Source organism: Cervus elaphus, chromosome 5, assembly GCF_910594005.1.
Source record: "Cervus elaphus chromosome 5, mCerEla1.1, whole genome shotgun sequence".
In the NCBI taxonomy this organism is placed as follows: domain Eukaryota; kingdom Metazoa; phylum Chordata; class Mammalia; order Artiodactyla; family Cervidae; genus Cervus; species Cervus elaphus.
The window spans coordinates 112,591,748-112,610,843 of record NC_057819.1 but is presented as its reverse complement, the minus strand read 5'-3'; the positions used below and the strand labels follow the sequence as shown (position 1 = coordinate 112,610,843).

At 53.9% G+C, this 19,096-nt stretch overlaps 1 protein-coding gene across 3 annotated transcripts; it reads right to left on the bottom strand.

Moving 5' to 3' along the window:
* Positions 1-3,104: 3,104 nt before the first annotated feature.
* On the bottom strand, positions 3,105-17,030 carry RAPGEFL1 (Rap guanine nucleotide exchange factor like 1). Of its 3 annotated transcripts, none has more exons than XM_043904467.1 (15): positions 16,116-17,028; positions 13,221-13,299; positions 12,164-12,299; positions 11,841-11,938; positions 10,125-10,237; positions 9,741-9,908; positions 8,920-9,029; positions 8,697-8,819; positions 7,983-8,161; positions 7,750-7,840; positions 7,129-7,179; positions 6,694-6,781; positions 5,764-5,828; positions 5,386-5,440; positions 3,105-5,138 (listed from the first exon to the last, which is right to left on the bottom strand). In XM_043904467.1, the coding sequence occupies exons 1-15, from the start codon at positions 16,633-16,635 to the stop codon at positions 5,014-5,016; spliced, it is 2,001 nt and encodes a 666-aa protein (XP_043760402.1). In that variant the 5' UTR covers positions 16,636-17,028; the 3' UTR covers positions 3,105-5,013. The 3 variants fall into 3 exon arrangements, with proteins under 3 accessions (XP_043760402.1, XP_043760403.1, XP_043760404.1); XM_043904468.1 differs by having other exon boundaries at positions 8,920-9,017; positions 16,116-17,026; XM_043904469.1 differs by lacking the exon at positions 5,386-5,440 and having other exon boundaries at positions 16,116-17,030.
* Between the last annotated feature and the right edge of the window lie 2,066 nt (positions 17,031-19,096).

Genomic DNA, 19,096 nt, shown 5'->3' with positions numbered 1-19,096 from the left:
GAATTTGAGGAGATAGACAAAGTGGGGCGGTGAGAGCACTCAGGAAAGACGCGGGAAAGAGCAAAGGCAAAATCCCTGAGACAAGAATGTTTTAGGAGAAAAAAAAAAGAATGTGTTTTAGGAAGAGCAAGGCAGTCGGTGTGGCTGGAGAGGGTGTGGGAGAGAAGAGAGAGAAGGTGAGGTCAGAGAGGGGGGATTTTTGTTTTTAATCTGTGTTGTCAAAAACAGAGGAGTGTTAAAATCAGAATTGTTTTCATTGAAATATAACATTACAGTAAAATGTATTAATATCAATCTCAATGAACATACATTCACACTGCAACCACATTCAGGTCAAGATATAGAATACTGTGTTTATGGCAGCACTGTTTACAAAAGCCAAGACATGGAAGCAACCTAAAGGTCCAACAGATGAGTGGATAAAGAAGAGGTGTACATACAATATACACAATGGAATATTAGTCATAGAAAAGAATGGAAAAAAACGCTATTTGTAGCAACATGGATAGACCTGAGATTTTCACAGTAAAGTAAGCCAGACAGAGAAAGACAAACATCACATGATATCACTTATATGTGGAATCTAAAACAAATGATACAAATGAACTTATTTACGGAACAGAAATGGGCTCACAGATGTAGAAAACATTCTTATGGCTACCAATGGGGAAGTGGGGGAAGAAAAAATTAAGAGTTTGGGATTAACAGACACACACTGCTATATATAAAATAGGTAAACAAGTGTATAATGTATAGCACAAGGAACTATATTCAATATCTATTTTTTTTTCTATTTTTTTAATTTCAATTTTTTGGCTGCGTCGTGCCACATGGGAGATCTTGGTTTCCTGTCCAGGATGGAACTTATGCCTCCTGCAATGGAAGGGTGGAGTCCTAACCACTGGACCACCAGGGAAGGCCCCTATATTCAATATCTTTAATAACCTATAAAGGAAGATAATCTGAAAAAGAAAATATGTATGTGTATATGTGTGTTATATACATTTATATATATAAGACTGAATCATTGTTTTGTACCTGAAACACCTTGTAAATGAACTGTACTTCAATTTAAAAAAAAGATGTAGAACATTATTATCACCACAGAGGGTTTCTTCACACCACTTCAATACTCTCTCCCATCCCACGAACAACCACTATTTTCACTTCTTTCTCCATAATTTTGCCTGTTTTTAAAATTCTCAAAACAGAATTGTACAGTGTGTAGTCTATACGTCTGGCTTTGTTCACTCAATGTTATATCTGTGAGATTCATTTATGCAGGTGAGTGAAAGTCGCTCAGTCGTGTCCGACTCTTTGCAACCCTATGAACTATACGGTCCATGGAGTTCCCCAGGCCAGAACACTGGAGTAGGTAGCTGTTCCCTTCTCCAGGGGATCTTCCCAACCCAGGGATCGAACCTAGGTCTCCTGCATTGTGGGCGGATTCTTTATCGACTGAGCCACGAAGGAAGCCCATGAGGGTGGTAGTCATTTGTTCCTTTCTTTTGCCATGTAATATTCCATTATAAGAATATACAATCAATTTGTTCATTTATCTGTTGAAGGACACTTGGATTTTTTCCAATTTATCATGAACAAAACTGATATAATCATTGCTGTGCATATTCTTTGGTAGACACAGGCACTAAATTCTCTTGGGTATACATACACCTAGGAGTGGAAATGCTAGGTCACAGGTACAGGGTACATTTAGTCTTAGTAGATATGACCAAACAATTTTCCAAACTGGGTGTACCAATTCACACTCCCACCAACAACTTATAAAAGTCCTAGTTTCTCTGTATCCTCACTGGTACTTGGTATCGCCACTTTCTTTAAGCTTCCATGTGTGTGTGCTAAGTTGCTTCAGTTGCGGACTCTTAGTGATGACCCTATGGACTGTAGCCCGCCAGGCTCCTCTGTTCACGGAATTCTCCAGCCAAGAGTACTGGAGTGGGTTGCCATGCCCTCGTCCAGGGCATCTTCCTGACCCAGGGATCGGACCCACATCTCATTTGTCTCCTGCATTCGCAGGCAGGTTCTTTACCACTGTGCAACCTGGCAAGCCCTTCTTTAAGTTTAGCCATATATTATCTGATTTGGGGTTGTAAAAAAGCACCCTGGTTGCAGTATGGGGAACGAACTGGTGGGGTTAGGAGCGGGTTGGAGAGAAGCTGAGAGCCCAGGTAGGAAGCTAGCGCAAGGATCCAGGGAAGACATGAAAGTGGTTTGGACTGGAGGTAATGGAGAAGTGGACCGATCAGGATTTGGTTTTGGTTGTTTCGCTTTGTTTTTTGTTTTCGGCAAGGCATGTGCGATCTCAGTTGCCTGACCAGAGACTGAACCCACGTCCCCTGCATTGGAAGGGCAGAGTCTTAACCACTGGACCACGAGGGAAGTCCCAGGATGTGTTATGCAGTTGAAGCTGCCGGACGAGGCAGGTGAGATGAGTGAAGGATGAGGGAAAGGGGCATCATCAAGAGTGGAGCTGTAGAGTCTTGCCTCGAAAACTTGGGTGGATGAGAAGACTGTTTTCTGAGATGCAGGAGACTGAGGGAATAACTGAAGCAGGACGAGGGGAGGCCAAGGGCTCACGAGTGACTGAGTGTGCAATGTTTCCCGGAGGTCAGGCTCCCATCAGAGCCGAGCACTAAGCGCTAGTTGCCCCACTTCTTAGTATAACTGGTAGATACTGGTTGCGTGCAGAGTGCATGCATCTGGGTAGCAGCAGAGAATGTGCACGCTGTCTGCAATGGACAGATTTCAGTTACGGGCCTTGTTCTGCTACCTCACTCACCCTGTAACTTGGACACTTTGCTGGGACTGTCCAGCTTCCATCCTCCACCGCACAGTGTTAGAATTAACCAAGATCGCATGCATATCCATGGCACGCCTGGAACATGGCAGAACTAAAACATTCATTCTTGCAAGTCCCAGGCACTAGGTGGCGCGGCTCCCGAGGCCAGCATCTTTTCCTCTCACCCACGTTTTTCAAAGTCACTCCAGAACAGCCCAGCCCAGAGTCCTGAGAGATGGATTCCCTCTCTCCCCCTTTGGCCCTTCCCCAGCCTCAAAGAAACAGAATGGAGAACAGCAGGAGGGTCGATTCATAGACTTTTATCGGCTTTGACTCCAGCAGGTTTCTGCGATGACAATCGAGCCTGTGGAGCACACACGGTTCACTCTGGTAGAGCTGTGGGGCGTGGGAAGGGGTCTGGGAGGCCTGTGGGAGGCAGCAGGGCAGGGGCCAAGGCCAGAGGTGGGCAGCAGCCGAGACTGGACCAGGGGGGCCCCAGGGTTTGGGGAGGACTGTGAGCACTGGAGTGACAAGGGTGCTGAGAGGGGTCGGGAGGAAGGATGTCTGCAGGGAGAGAAGGGCACATCAGCAGTAGCAGGGAAGAGTGGACAGACAGAGGTCACTGTCTCTAGGGATGGAGGGGGTGGGACACAATGCCGGCGGACGTGGTGGGGGTGGGGAGTCTATAGACATATTTTTGCGGCAGGAACAAGACAGACCGCAGTATAAAAGGGACTGTACAACATCATCTATGATACACTGTTTACATATGATACAAGGCTCTTTCCCTCCTTGAGTTTTAAAAAATAAATTTACAATTCCCGAGCTTTTGGTAAAAAATATATACACTCTCAGAGCAGGAGCAGCAGCTGCTTGGGCTGGGGCTGCTGCTGCCTCTTCGGAAGGGAAAGAGGTGGTGCCAGAAAGGAGGGTGAGGCTGAGCCAGGAAACCTCACCCCGTAGCTGCCGGGAGTCTTGCACCCTCAGCCCTGGAGGCCCCTGATGGGAAAGGGAGGGGAGACTGAGAGGTAACAGAGGCATCACCAGGGCCCAGTTTCACTTTTCCAGTCTCTGCCGTTCCCTGCCCCATGTCAGGGGCGGGGGCGGCTGCCTGCCCCAGGTACAGGAGTCCACCCCACCCAGCTCTGATGGGAAGGACCAAGGCGGGAGTCTGGACAGGGAGGAAGATGAGACCATGTACTGGCATCCCTGCGGAAGAGCCAAAGGGAGACGATAACTCCCTTCTTAGCAGTGAGACACCCAAAAACCAGGAGGATGGGCAGAAATCAACCCTGACTCCTGCCACCACATCTCACCCCACTGCAATGTGGAGGGAGGGTCCTGTAGGCAGCTTAGACCTGTGTTTCCCTGAGCATCTTTTACCCTCTCATCAGAGCCCACCCAGGGAACTTTAGGAGGCCTGAGTCGGGGACCTGTAAGGGCTGATAGTAACCCTCCTGTCTGCTGCTGCTCCCTGCCCTCCAGAGCAGCTTCACCCACAGGCCTGGGTGTGCAGGGCAGCGGAGGAGCTGGGCAGGGAGTGGGGGGGTGCACCGTCCCAGCAGCAGAGCAGACAAGGGTAGCACCAAACAGAAGGACCCCCTCCCCAGTACACACAGCACCTTCCCTCAAATGCCAGATGCAGTGCTGCTCCTTCAAAGGGGCCACACGCGCGCGCGCAAACACACACACACACACACACACACACGCACGCACGCAGACAGACACAAGGGCAATATAATATCTGGGGGTGCATCTAGGGGTCCCAGCCCTCACCAGGAAGAAGTCAGGCAGAATCCAGGCAGGTGGTGGAGAGGAAGGCTGCCAATCCCTCCCACAGCTCTGCTCTGTGAGACGAGACGGGGCGAGGGGTGGGCAAAGCCTTCCTGCCTACTTGGGTAGAGGAGATGGGAAACTCCATCTCCGGAACAGATCTGGATGGGAGGGGCCAGGGAAGGAGTTCTCTGCCCACTGCTTCCCCTGGGAGGGCAGGAACCAGCAGAGGGTGGCTTGGGCTTGAAGGAGCACGGGGGAGAGGACTTCAGCAGGAAGAACAGGCTTATGAGTCCAGGGCTCAGTCCACCCAACTCCTTCCCGTGGGGCAGGAAGCGGCTCCAGAAGAAAGCTGTCAGATGTGGGCAGGGAGTCATTCAAAGTGCTTGAGTGCCAGGTGCCCAAGGACCCTGGTGAGGGGCCGACCAGAACCTCAGTTCTTATTGACTGTTGGCCTCCAGCTTGTAGGAGAGCTCGAAGAGGAGGTTCTGGTTGTCAATGACCTGGAACTGGCGCACGTAGGCCTTGGTCTGCAGGTGATGTGGGGAGGCCTCCATATCAAGGCCTGGGGATGCAAGGACAGGGAGGGAGGCGGTCAGGGTGCCCTTCTTCCCCTGCACACCACCAGCCAGAGGGAAGGAAGGGTGTGGACTGGGATGGTTGGTGGGCAGGAGGGCCCCCGGGAAGGCCGAGGAGAGAATGGAGAAATGAGATGTTTAAGGAAATAAACACTGGAGTGCGGGAGTCTCCCAGAAACCCTCCTGCTCTGTCAAACCTCCACCTGTAATGCCCTCAAAACCCCGAGTACTCACAAAGGGGCCGGCTCCGGTATTTGCGGACTGTCCTTACTTTCTCAGCCACTGAATGCTGGGAGATGACAAGAACTGAGTCCCGAAAAGGGCCCAGAAAGGTGCTCCCCTCCCAAGGCTCCCCCTTCTTCACTGGACCAAAGAAGGGGTGTGACAGGGGGCCAGGTTAGGGAGAGGCAGAGTTGCCCCCACCCCAAGCTGCCTGTCAATTTTGCCATCTGTGGGCAGGTTGCCACAGTGACACCACAGAGACAGTCAGGAGTCTGCCAGGCAAGCTGGGCACCATGAGGAAAGGTGCTGTCTTCAGGGGTGTGTGTGCCAAGAGCGGGGAAGGGTACCAGCCACCCCACTCATGGGACTGGGGTTGGCAGTGTCACTCACCAGCTTCTCAATGTTCACCAAGCCATCTACCAGGGTCTTACTTCCCTCATGCAGGAAAGTCAGGTCTAGGGATGGGGAGAGAAGCAAAGAGGTAAGAGGGGGAGATCCACTTTTCCTGGAAGCGACCCGAGGAGACCTGTAAAAATGGTTCGCTGTTCACTTGACCCCAGAAAATCATGCAAATCAAGAGGTTCAAATCTTTGTGTTCACTTTAAGAACACTCGTGAAAAAAAAATAAAATAAAAAAATTAAAAAAAAGAACACTCGTGAAACTGCCCAGGCCATTATGGGGACTGCATATCCAAACAGTCACCAAGTATCTGAAGGATGTCACTTTACAGAAGCAATGCGTGCCATCCCGTCGTTACAGTGGTGGAGCTGGCAACCAAACAGTGGGGCTGGACTCAGGGCTGGTGGTCCAAAGAGTGCTGAATTTTTACTGCACATGCTCAAATATGCAGAGAATAATGCTGAACTTAAGGGCGGAGAGGTAGATTCCCTGGTCACTGAGCACATCCCAGTGAACAAAGCCCCCAAGATGCTGGCGGGTCTTACAGAGCTCATGGTCAGATCAACCTATACGTGAGTCCTCCCTGCCACATGGAGATCATCCTTACTGAAAAAGAACAGACTGTTCCTGAACCAGAGAGGAGGCTGCACAGAAGAAAAAGATATCCCAGAAGAAAGTGAAGAAATAAACACTTATGGCTGGAGAATAGATGCCACACACACACACACACACACAAATGCAAATAAAAGTTACAAAAAAGGGAGAGGAGGTCCAAAGGGCCCTTCCCCTCCCCCAAACCACATTCAACCTAGGGGCTTCTCTCTTTGTAGCCACACACAGAGCTGAATTGAGAGGGGATTGAGGGTCTGAACGGGGCATGGGGAGTGTGGAGAGGAACATAGCTTGGAAGCGACTCTCACCTTTGAGGATCAGAGGCACGAAAGGAATCACAGGAGGTTTCATCTTGGAGATCACTTCCCGGTAGCTTTTGTGGTTCCTGCAGGGGTCCTAGGGTTCCACAGCAGAGAGAGAAAGTGACAAAAAGGCCCAGTGTACCCCAAAGTTGTCCCCCTCCCCCTCCCCTAGCCCCTTCCCTACAAATATCTCCAAACAGACAGGGGTGTGCTTGGGTGTCTAAGTGGGGACTTCACTGCTGTATCCTCTTCCCTGGGGAAAACAAAGCCACAATCCTCCCAGCTTCCCTCCCAGCTTGGTGGGCTGGAGGAGGAGGGTCGGCAGGGGGACTCCCAGACACTAAAAACCTTGAAAGGGAAGCTTGAGGTGAAAGGTTTGTGGGCACTGAAAGTCTCTGGGGTGCCAGTCCAGTGGCAGATAAAAGAGCCAAACCCACTCACTGTCAGGTTCTCAAATTTGCGGAACAAGTTCTTGAATTTCCCTGGCAGCTTCTGCAGGTTGAAGGAAGGAGATGTCAGATTCTGGAGCTCCTTGGGTTTCATGGGCCCTCCTGACTAATCCCCAGGTGTTAGAGGGGGAAAGGGCCGGAGGGCCGGGCAGGGGGCTGGGAAGCTTAGAGGGTGGGAAAGGAGACCCAGCCTTGGGCTAGGTCTGGGGCGCTGGCAGCGGACCAGAGGAATGATCTCTTCTGGCGAAATGGAGGCCACTGCTGATGCCTGAGCCACGCACAAAGCCGCCCCGGGTGCGGGCTGAAATCCCAGAGCCCATTGTGCTTCCTGGGCCGGGCTGCCTGCCCCCCACCCACCACTCCGCGGTCAGGCGCGAATCCACCTTCACTGTTTTGCACAGGTACCCGGCCCTTCAGCCCTGCCCGGTGCCCCGGAGCTGTATTCGCCAGAAGGGGGCGCCTCCTTCCAATCCTCACAAGAGCTCCCCAGAGGCGAGCAGCCACCCCAGGAGAGATCTCTGGGGTGAGCCCAGGGATGTCAAGACTGTGCGTTAAGGCCAAGATCCCCGAGGCGGGCCGGCCCAGGTGGGAGGCGAGGAGGCGGTCACCTCACCTCCCAGGTGAGCCTCAGGCGACTGACGGCGGCGTTGTCCAGCCCCATGACCACGGCGTAGAAGGACAGCAGATCCTGGTTCTGCTTGCAGCTGCGGGGGCGGGAGGCGGGGTCAGCGGGCGGGGGGGCGGGGTCAGTGAGGGCCGGGGGGCGGGGTCAGTGAGGGGCGGGCGGGGTCATTGAGGGGCTGGAGGCGGGCCAGGGCCTCCCCCTCCGCGGCCGGCCGCACTCACATGGCCGCGATCTTGATGAACTTCTTGAGCAGCTGCGCGCGCTTGCCCGGGGCCTCGCAGAGCAGCACCTCGGTGGCCACCCAGTGGGTGACCTCGCTGCAGCGCTGCAGCAGCAGCTCGAGGTTGGCCGTCTCCCGGCGGCCGCGCTCCCCGTGGAACACGTAGTCCACGAACTCCAGCTGCAGCCGCGGCGGCAGAAGGGCCGCCAGGGCGTGGGATGGAGGCGGGGGGCGGGAGATGACAGTGGGAGGCGGGGAGCCAGGACAGGCAGGAGGGCGGGGGCGAGAGGGGTGGAAAATAGAAAAAGCGGGGACAGGACAGGATGCAACGGCGGGGAGGGGGGAGGGACAACCAACATTAATAATACTCTACCATCTACCGAAAGCTTACACGCTGCCAGGCGCTTGAAGCATCTGATCGACATTACTGTCGCTGCCTTTTCTTTAATAGTGAATATTTTACAAATGCTAACTGTGGGTCAGGTTCTGTATAAGCGCCACTTGGATCCTGAACCACCCTGATGGGGGGCGGGGGATGGTCCTCTCTCTTTGCTTTTTCTTATTCCCCAGATACGGGGACAAAGGCTTAGAGATGTTCTGGCGGCAAATTGCCCCAGGGCATGCTGCAAGGGCGCGGAGCGTCCTAACCAGAACTTTCAGCCCAGAGCGCTGCCCCTCTGCAGGCCCCCAGCCCAGCTGCAGCCTCAGTCCCCACCTCGTGCACACAGCGGAACAGTTCCCAGTGGAAGGCGGTAAGGTGGTTGGCCACGTCCTCAGGCTCCCCACGATGGATCTCCGTGTCTCCAGGGGAGACCTGGATCTCCTCAGGAAGGGGCACCTGGTGGGGCAGGCAGGGGCTCAGGGGCTGGGCTTGTGAATTTCTGGCCCAGCCCCTCTCAGCCTCCGCTACCAGCCAAGGCTTATGAAGGAGTTCTTACCAGGGCCTCAAAGCTGTCTCGGGTGCAAGCAAACAGGTGGCTGTTGATGCCCAGTGTGGTGAAGACACAGTCTTCAGTCGGCTGGAGAAGGACCTTCTCTGCAGGAGAAGCTTTGCCTCAGCATCGACCCCTGCACCCTTGCATCCCCCAGCCACTGCCCCATCCCAACGCTCCCAACCCTGCACAGATGTACTGTAGGCTAACCGGACTTGTCCTCACTGGCCTATGCTGTATTTAAACAACAGTTTTCAAAAAATGGATTGTCTTGCATTTACAACCTCCTTTTGACTCCCAACATTCTTTTTAGCTCTTCTCTTATTCTATCATCCTAGTGACACTGAGAAAACAGGATTTTTTTTTTTTTTCTGTCTTAGAGGAGAATAAGGCTGTAACTACACTGCAGAGATTTTTGCCTTCCTACTGGGACTGGAGGCCCATCTGTGTCTTTGGTCTCAAAAATGTAGCATCCTTAGATGCTTGAGGAGGTTAGAGGACCAGATCCCTAGGTGAGTAAGAGGCAAGCACCCAGAACAGCATCCAAGTGTCCTGGACCAGTGTGTCCCCAACTTTAATGTGCATAGACATCACCTGGGGATCTTGTTAAAACGCACATTCTGACTCTGCAGGTCTGGGGTGGGGGCAGAGATACTTTTTAGCAAGCTCCCAGGTGATGCTCCTGTGGCTGGTCCTAGGACCACACTTAGAGTAGCAGCCAGGGCCTAGAATTCAGCTGTTACTTCTGCCCCAGGGTATGGGGCCTGTGAGTTTCTCTTCTTGTCCCACCATTCCCCCACCCCAGCCCAGCTCTTTCTGACCCTCACCTCCTGAGGAGGCCACAGCAACCAGGATGAGGGAATCCTCACGCCCCGCAGGCTCCTCTGAGTACTGCAACTTCTCCGTCACCGAGCCCAGAATGTCCTGCACAGATGCTGAGAGGCGGCTGCGTATGGTCACGTAAGAGTGATCAGGCATGTAGACCCGGCAGAAGACTAAACAGAAACCAGAAGGTGGCTTTTCACCAGTGGGCAGAATGGCAGCATCAGCACAGCCCCCTGCTGAGCACCTCTGTTCCCCACCCCACTGCAATCTGAAATGGGTTGGCCTCTGAAAAAGATGCTGTGAAAAGGACTGGTTCTGAGACAGAAGGAAACCCCATAGAGGGCACCCGTGATCCGGAGACCCCTCAGAGCCCCCAGAACACTCACTCTCATCGGAACCCCGGAAAGCCACACGGGTCTGCAGACAGGAGTCTATCCGACGGAAGTGGCGGAAGAGTGGCTTCACCTGCTTGCTGGGCGGCTGGCTCTCCTCTGGGATCCTGGTGTCGACACCGCTGGGCATCAGAGAGCCTGGCCAGGCATCTTGCATGCCAGGCAGGCAGCATCAAGCAGGGACGTCAGAACCGGGTCAAGGGTATTCCCAGTATCAGGTTCAGAGAGTGGTGAAGGAGGTCACAAGACAGGACCATGGCCAGCATGGGACAGCTGTCCGAATGACCGAATCTAATGCCACCTCCTCCCTGAATTCTTCTCTATCCACCCCACCCACCAGCAGAGGTCACCTTTTTGTCTCAATGGCTGTAGAACATTGGACTAATACATGTTTACCTTCGTGTCTTATCTCTTCTACAAGATTGAGAGCTGACTGAATTTTATTTTCAACCTCCAGGTCTAGCACGCTGCCTGGTACATGGTAGGTGTAGGTCATCAGCTGTTTGCTGAATTTTACCGACAAAAACTTCACAGTCTGGGAGGGAGACAGACTTGCGTACAGCTACTTCTCACACCAGACAGGAGGTGTTAGATGATATAATAAAGGCACAAGAAGTTTTGTTGGTACAGGGAGGGAGGGGGGGACAGCTATCACCAAAAGATGCTTTCACTGAGAAGATGGCATTTGGCCTGGACCTTGAAGGACAACAGGAAGGGAAGGGGGTGGGAGGAAGGCACTCTGGGGTGGACCATATAAGTGATAGCAGGAAGTTGAGGACACATAGGTGTTTGTGGACTTGGTGGGTATATAGGGAGTGATGAGGGAGATGGGAAGGATCAGCAGAAGGCAGACAGAGAGGGGCTAGGATGCTGGGGTGGGGGGCATGGATATTTTGGGAACAGAAGCACAAGGTTGTCAAATTTGAAAAATCTCTGTGGCATCAGCATAAGAAAGACACAACCATAAGCTAAAGCCCTGGATCGGAGGTTGCAACCATAATCCAGGTGAGAGATACTGAAACCTCAATGAAGGTTATGACAGTGGGATGGAGAAACTGAAAGAGCTGGAAAGATGGACAGATGGACACTGTGGTGTCTTGAAGTCAGCTCACAATGGCTCATGAAGGCAGACTGTTAAATATTGGAGAATTTTGTCAACTGGTTTTAAACACAGCCATTAAAAAATTAATTATAAAAAAAAATTAATTATAATAGATAATTGTATATAAATAGATATATGTTTTATAAACTTATAGCCAAATTATTATAATACAAAAAAAAAGTCACTTCCTAATTGTTTCACTACATTCTTCTCTGTGCTGTTTAGGTTGTGACGATACTACACAATGACCTGCTACTGCACATCTCTTCCCAACTTCACATTCAATGACATCATGTTGGGAGCTTGAAATCAACCATGGTGAGAGAATTTACACCATGGGAATCAACAAAAGCTACAAGTCAGGGCTCTTCTTCCTGAAGTGCTGGCTGTTCAATATTTATCAGTACACCCCTGGACTGACAAATAAGTGGAGGGGAGAATGGACCCCCAAGATGACTGGAGACAATGCTCTGTGCTCCTCTCTAGTAAGAGAAAAGACTGAAATCAAGGCATCTTGGAGTCCAAAGGCCAGAGGCACCCACCCTTCCTCTAATTGAGGAAGAAGGGGGACTTCTTTCCTGGCCCCTCCCCGAGCCCATTCCCCTCACTTTAGCTCCACTGTTTCCACAAGCTGGTGCAGCCTCAGTGTGTCCTCTCGGAGGTCCTGGTAAAGGGACTCATCCTTCATAATCAGCAGGTACAGGTCCTGCAGAGACAAGGAGAAAGAAGGTGAGGGCAGGGGTCTCATCCCAGCATCACTCTCTGCAAGGGCAGGGCAGGGCCTCCATGCCTTCAAGCACAGAAGAACCCTATAAGCTAGGACTTGCTGGCCTCTTTTTTCCAGGTACCCAGCTTGAGAAGTATGGCTCCTTCAAAAGGGCCCCTTCCAGAGCAAACAGCCTTGTCACCCACCTTCTCATCCCAGGCCCACCTTGATGATGCGGCCAGCCCCCTCTTCCTCCTGCAGGAGCCCCTGGTAGGTGTCCAAGAAATGAAGGAGCATGGCTAGACAGGCCTGCTTCCGGCCCACCCCCTCGGGGCCTTCCATGCCTCCTGCCCAAACAAAGCTGACCCCTAAGTTAAGAAAAAGCCCTGGCAGGCAGACTTGAGGACACTGGGAAGGGGTATGGGAGGCAAGGCTTTGCAATGGGAGGCAAGGCCACCCCTAAAAATTCCCTAGGTTTGGGGCCAGAGAGAAAGGGGCTCTGAAGTTCCCTGGAACCAAGACCCATGCCCCAGCCCAGGTTTTTGCCAGAGTAGGTAGGGATGGCACCCACTCAACCACATGCAGCTCTTGCTTGTTTGAATTTCACTTGAAGAAATTCACTAGAAGCTACTCTGCCTGGACCCACCCAACCCCTGATCAGCCCACAGTGCTGAGCTCACAGCAGGCTGCTAAAGGCCGATGGTGCTAACCACAAACCTGACCATCTCTCCGTGTAAGGCCTGGTGTTTCAAAGGGAACCTATGATATTCTACTCACTGGCCTGCCATTTACAATTAGGTCCTAGAATAACTCCTTGAGAGGCCCTATGAATAGCCCAGTCAGTGACTTGTCTCTAGTGACCCTATGAAAGCACCGCTGTGACATGATGTTTACATCAGACCCTGTAATAACTCTCTGGGCAACCGGATGTTTAGAGCAATAATTCAGTGGGGAGAGAGGCACTCTTAATAGAATAATAACACCTTACATCTATACAGGGCTCTGCAGTCTCCAAGCAGTCCTACCTCTGCTCCCAGAATGGTCTACACAGCAGCCCCAGGAGCAGGTACTGTTTAGCCCCATTTTACAGTAGGGGAAACTGAGGCCCCAGGAGGTCAGGTGATCTGCCAGGGGTCACACAGTTGGTGAGTGAAGAACCTGGGATTGAAACCTCAGGTGTGTTTTCTTGGGAAGAGCTTAGCCCCTCACATCCCATGGCATGTGGGATGCAGGGAGTGGCTCCCTCCTGACCTCCCCTTTCGCAAGCTCCACAAAAGGATATTACTGGTGCAGCTCCTGAAGAAATTTCTCCGTGGGAAGGAAGAGCGAATGAGTGAGGACGATGTCATCCAGCAGGGTATCTGTAAGAGCAGTCACCGCTGATGTCAGGAGGGCACTTCCAGGACCTGGTTGGAGGCTCACCACTCCCCCTCTCTTGCCTCCAGGGCAAATTCTCTTTAGCCGGGCTGGAGCCTCAGCCACCTGCCCAGTCATGCTCTGCACATGCCCCACCATACATACATACACACACACACACACACACACACACACACACAAACGTGAAGGTTCTGGGCAGCCGCTGCGGGGGTGGGGTTGGCAGCTGCCTCGGCAGCTGGAGGGAAGGAGGGGGCGCCCTCCGATGGCCACGCCCACTTCTCTCCAGTGTGCGTGGGTAGCGGGTCACTTAATACGCCAAGCTTGAGATCTGTCCGGGGGAAAAAGAGAGGTAGCCCCTAGAAGTGTCTCTAGGCCAAGAGAACCTCTAAGCACAGAGGTAGGGTCAGCGGCATGTGTGTGTGTGTGTGTGTGTGTGTGTGTGTGTGTTCCTCCTTTCCTCCCCACTCCCTACCTAAGAGTTTTGAGTTCCAACTAGGCAGGTGAGAACCAGCCCCATTAAAAGGGAAAGGGACGACTGCCATCTCTTTGATCCCAAAGCCTTTAAATAGAAAGCTTGTGTCCTCCAGCTGCCCAGGGATGGAAGAGTTAATGATGCAAGGGTGCAGGGGAGTGGCTCCTCACACCACCCTTTCCCCCTCCACACCTCCATCTGGGCCTGGCTCAGCCAGTCAGCCAGGTACAAGGTCGCCCTGACTTGCAGCCAGCCCTGGGGTGGGGCAGGGCAGCCTGGCACACACAGGCAGGCAGGGCCCCGGGAGGGAGCCAGGTGTCCTCACCAGAACAGGTTAGGGCCAGGGCCCCAGGCACTGCCCCAAGGCTTCTGATGGCCCTTGGGTCACCATCCCCTGGCCTCCAATTCTAGCCACGAAAGTGAAGCGGGTGAATCAACATGAGATCCTCAACTTCAATGATTTCATTTCACAAATGAGAAACCAAGACCCAGAGCTGAGAGGAGCTTGCTTGGAGCTGGAGTTAGAACCCTGACTCCTGAGATTCTGTTCTTTTCTCACTGTGCTTGAGGCAAGCAGAGTGTCAGAGTGAAGTACAGTGGGCAGCGGGGGGCTGCTTTGGCTTGTTTGGGGTAGCTTTTGTAAGTCTCCTCCGCCCACATGCCCTGGGAGGGAACTGAGATGGCTTAATATTGGTTATATTGGAGAATATCAGAGTGGCAGGTTAAGCTTGATTTTCATCTATTCTGGGACTGCTTTGGGGTTTCCCCGGACCAGTTACTCTGGAGATCCAGCGTGCCAGTCCAGGTAATACAGTGACAGTCAGTTCAAGAGTCCTTTCCCAGGGGACAATGAGCAGCATCTGTGGCACTAGGCCCTGGCAAAAGCGGAAAGACAGTTTCTCCCTTCTTCTCTCTGCCCAGTCTTTAAAGTGAGTCAGAGAGCCCCCCAGCCCTGATCCTCAGCCCCAGGGATGGGGACGAGGACTAGGGATGCCCCCAAACCTTCCCTCCATTCTTTATCTCACAGGAAAGCTAAACAGAGCCACCAAAGGAAGAGGCCCATGGGGCAGAGTGGGGGAGATGCTGCCATAGGGGCTACAGCTTGGTGTCTGTCTCTTCCTAGGCAGGCTCTGGTCCAATGCACAGCCTCCCCAGGGAATGTGTCATAGAGACACAGTGTGTGTGGTGTAGGCGGAAAGTTATGGTTAAGAGAGCTGTGTGTGTCTGATATTTTTCTAATTAAATCCAAAAGGTGTCAGCTCCCCAGGGCAACTGTAACCTGAGCCAAGGAGAGTACCTGGGTCTTGAGAAAAATCTAGGGGAGTGGAGCCCCATTCCACACACCTGGGTTAGGGCTCCCTGCAAAGGTCTGGGAGCAAAGTGTGAAACCCCCATCCGTAGGCCCTCAGCCTGGGCTCCCAATCCTCAGACCCCACTGGGTGTTAGTGAAATGCTGACAACCAGCCCTGAAGACCCTTGGATCTTTTACTTCAGAGCTGCTAACCAGCAATCTGGGGCCTCAGTTTCCTCAAGATCTCCTTAGCAGGGGTGCTTGTGGGGAGTGGCAAAATAGCTTCATCATTTAGGGAATAAGCCTCTCAGGGTGTGGTTATTTTTAAAGAGGCCCTGTGCTGAGGCCTGCCACCGGAAGGGCGGGAGCTAGAGAGGTTCAGACCCCCCTGGATGCTGCAGGGCCTGAGGTCTGTCCAGCCACCAGACACCTTCTGAATCCACCCCCAACTAGAATGCCTCCCTCCACACAACCCCCACCCCCCAAGCTGCTAGGGACAATGCATCCCTTTGCCAGAGCCTAAAGGCAGCTTGGGCCGCCATGTGCCTGTCTGGCCCTGCCCCGCCAAGTGGGCCAGCCCTCTGCTCTGGGCCTTCTAAAGAGAACCGGGGACTCCTCGAAGGTCTTTCGGGGCTTGGCCACCTCTAGAGGGCTGCACTGACCGGTCTGGGCAGCTTCCATCTTAGTGGGTCAAGCTCGAATTCTCAGCCACAGAAGGAGGTAGTCAACACCGGGGACCCATAGGGTCTGGATGAAATATCCAGGGGAGAGGAAGGGAGGCTTAATGAGGGAAAGGGGTTCAGCTTCTTCTCCAGGCCTGGGTGAGGCTGCTACGCGGAGGAAGGTGGCACTGCCACTTCTCTGCTGCAGACAGCTCTGTCCCTCCCGTAGGCCCCTACTCCACTTCAGCTGACCACTCAACCCCGCACCGAGGCTCCCGCACGGCGCCACCCTCACCGTCCAAGGGCAAGCAAGAGGACCCGGGCGGGGGAGGGGGCAAACCCTACTCGGGATGGATGAGCCAGCCCACTCCTTACCTGAAGCGGCGCTGTCCCTCGTGGCCCCTCCGGCCAGCCGCTCCAGAACCCAGTTCAGAAGATGCTCCGGCCGCTCGGGGGCGCCCAGAGGGGCCCAGGGTGGAGGAGTCAGAGGCTCGCCGGGGGACAGCTCGTCTGAGGAGTACGAGGAAGGGGAGCGCAGGGGTCCCCCTCCCCCGAGCGGCCCGGGCCCCGGCACCTCCTCCAGCTGCAGCCAACAGGGCCCCCCGCTGCCGAGCTCTTCCGCGACCCCCGCCGGCTCTCCCCCGTCCTCCTCTGGGGGCGGCTCCAGCCCCGGCTCGGCGGGGGGCTCCCGGAGGAAAGCTGGGAGCAGCAGGCGAGACACGCTCTGACGCCGCTGCAGCGGCCGCGGTCCCCCGGCTGGACCGCCGCCCCCGCCAGGTCCCCCACCCCCTCCAGGCCCGCCGCAGCTCCCCGGACCCCCGCCGGGACCTCCCGCCACCGTTCGCCCCGCCAGCTGCGACGTCTGCTTCTTCAGAAATTTCTCCAGCGGCTTCATACCCCCCCCCCCCGCCCCTTTCCTCGGGGCCGCCGGGGGACCCAGGTGTCCCAGGCACGGGCGGGGGGGGGGCAGGGACACGATGCTCAGAGCCGGAGGGACAGAGCTGAGGGCCGTGCCAGGCTCCGGACTGGGGGCCAGAGGTGCCCGAGGCTCGCTGGCCGGAGTCCAGTGGCCAGTGACCGGGGGAGGTGCCAGAGGGAAGGAGTACCGGCTCTCAGTGGCCCCCCATGCCGGCTGCAGCGCACGCGGCCCGAAGGGTGGGCAGCCTGCGGGGCTGGTGCCCAAAGGCTCTGCGCTCCTGGGCCGGGCTGCGGCGGCAGAGGCAGCGGGCGGAGCGCAAGGCTGAGAGGACGCGGCGGCGGCGGCGGCTGCGCTCCTGGCCGGGGGGAAGGTGGCAGAACTGAGACCGCGCCCCCTCCTCCAGTCCCCGCCCAGTCCCCGCCCCTACCCTCCATGGGCCCGCCCACCTGGACCGCGCGAGGCTTGAACTTGGGCGCTGGGGCTGACCGTGAGGGAAACTGTAAGGGGCTGAATGGGATTGGGTTCCGAGTAAACGCAGACATTAAAGGCAAGGGCGAGGGAGTCATTTACCAGTGGAGAGGGAGCTTCCTGGCTCGAGGCTTAGGGGGACTCTTGGTATCACTGCAAAAAATCAGGCTGCACACCTTGATGGACCTCATTCAAGTGAGGCCTACAAATATTGCTGATTGAGTGTCCATCACTCTCGATCTCGATTGTGCGCTCTGTTGCCATACTCAGTGGAGTATGTGGTCTTTATCTTCTTTCTGTAAAAAGGGCTGGGTAGGCCTCGAGTGAACTGGCATTGGAATGGGGGAGGGGGCAGGGGGGCACTACCCATCTGCCCTTTCTGGTAGAGCACAATAGATGGTGAGGGCCTGGCCTGTGAGAGGCAGGTACTGGCAGGCAGGTAGGAGCCAAGCAGAGAGCAGCAGGTTGTGGCAGGTCTAATTAGGGTGAGGAGAAGAGATGGTAGGCAGAGGGAGAGCGAGACCAGGAGCACAAGGGCACTCTCACCTACTGGCAGCAGGAGGAAGCAGAGCCCTGGAGATGGGTGACAAGCTCTAGAACTGCCAACCAACACCATCAGGCATAGAGAGACACTCTAGAGGTGGCATAGCCATGGAGTGGGGAAAGTGGTACGGAACATGCACTCCAGATGATCCTTATTTCTGATGCCTATGCCCAAAGCATTCTGTCGCTAAGGATAGACTGTCCCAGGTAGAGGCGGGTATGGAGACACGCTCCGTGTAAGCACGTCAAGGTTAAAGTACCAAGGTGGGGGCGTGGCACCAGGCAACATATGGGTTGAGGCTCCTTGGACAATGCCCCACCTCTGTTTACTGTGCATGGGCCAGGCAGAGACAGGAATGTGAAAGCCTGGGAGTGGTGGTAAAACTGAACAGGGTGTGTACTACACGTGTCACCGTGTGTGCTTATCTGGTCTGATGTGTACAAGAGCATGTGTTCACAGAATTAAAGCTTTGCACACCCATCTGTTTGTGGATTTGCAAAAAGGAACAGTAAAAAAGGAGAGAGAACAATTTTGGCTAAGAAGCTAGAATAGAGATCCAAATATCAGTTTCCTGATACTCTCTTCATTGGATACCCTGATATCCCTGGGGTCAAGAGGGGAAACTGGCTGGAGTGGCTTGGAGCTCCCCAGGCATTTTATGAACTGAGTAAGGAGAGGAGGGCTCCACTCCCAGCACATGCCACAGTTGCCAGATTAAGCTGGTTGCCTTGGTAACGTCCTCTCTGGGCAGGATTTGGGATTGTCATTTAGGAAGGGGGAAGAATTGGGGAGTGTGGAGTGTGGGGGGGCTTCAAATACAAGGGTCAAAGAGACTCCTGGAAATTGGAATTGGGGAACAGGACCCCAGCACCCTCCAACTACTCAAGGATATCAGGCATAGACTAAGTTCAAGACCTTGAATCAGAGAGGAAAACCAGCATCAAGTTATGGTGCTCCTAGAACAGCAGTGGTTCTTGCCCCAATTGCACATTGTAATCCAAGGAACTTTTCAAAAATACTGTTTCCCTGGCCACACCTCAAATTAATTAATCAGACCTCTGAGGTAGGGCCAAGGTTTATGGTATTTTTTTTAAAGTATCCCCAAGTGATTTGTGTAGCCAGGATTGAGAATCACTGCCCTAGAGGGACAACCCAACCTAAGTGGGCTACTGATGCTGGGAGACAACTTTGGGATTCTAAATCCTTTGCTGTCCTGAGTCTCCCATAAGGCCCACATGCTGACCTCATGGGGAGGATGGTTGTCAAGGCATCTACACTCTATGATGGAAGAAACAGAGGAAGAGAGGGTGGTGTGATTAACACCTGTGAGAAGGGGGCCAAAAACTTTAAGCACCCAGTCCATGGGCTTCTGAAAGGGGATAGAGAAGGGCTACCTAAGGCTGATCTGTCTGCCCCTAACAGCTG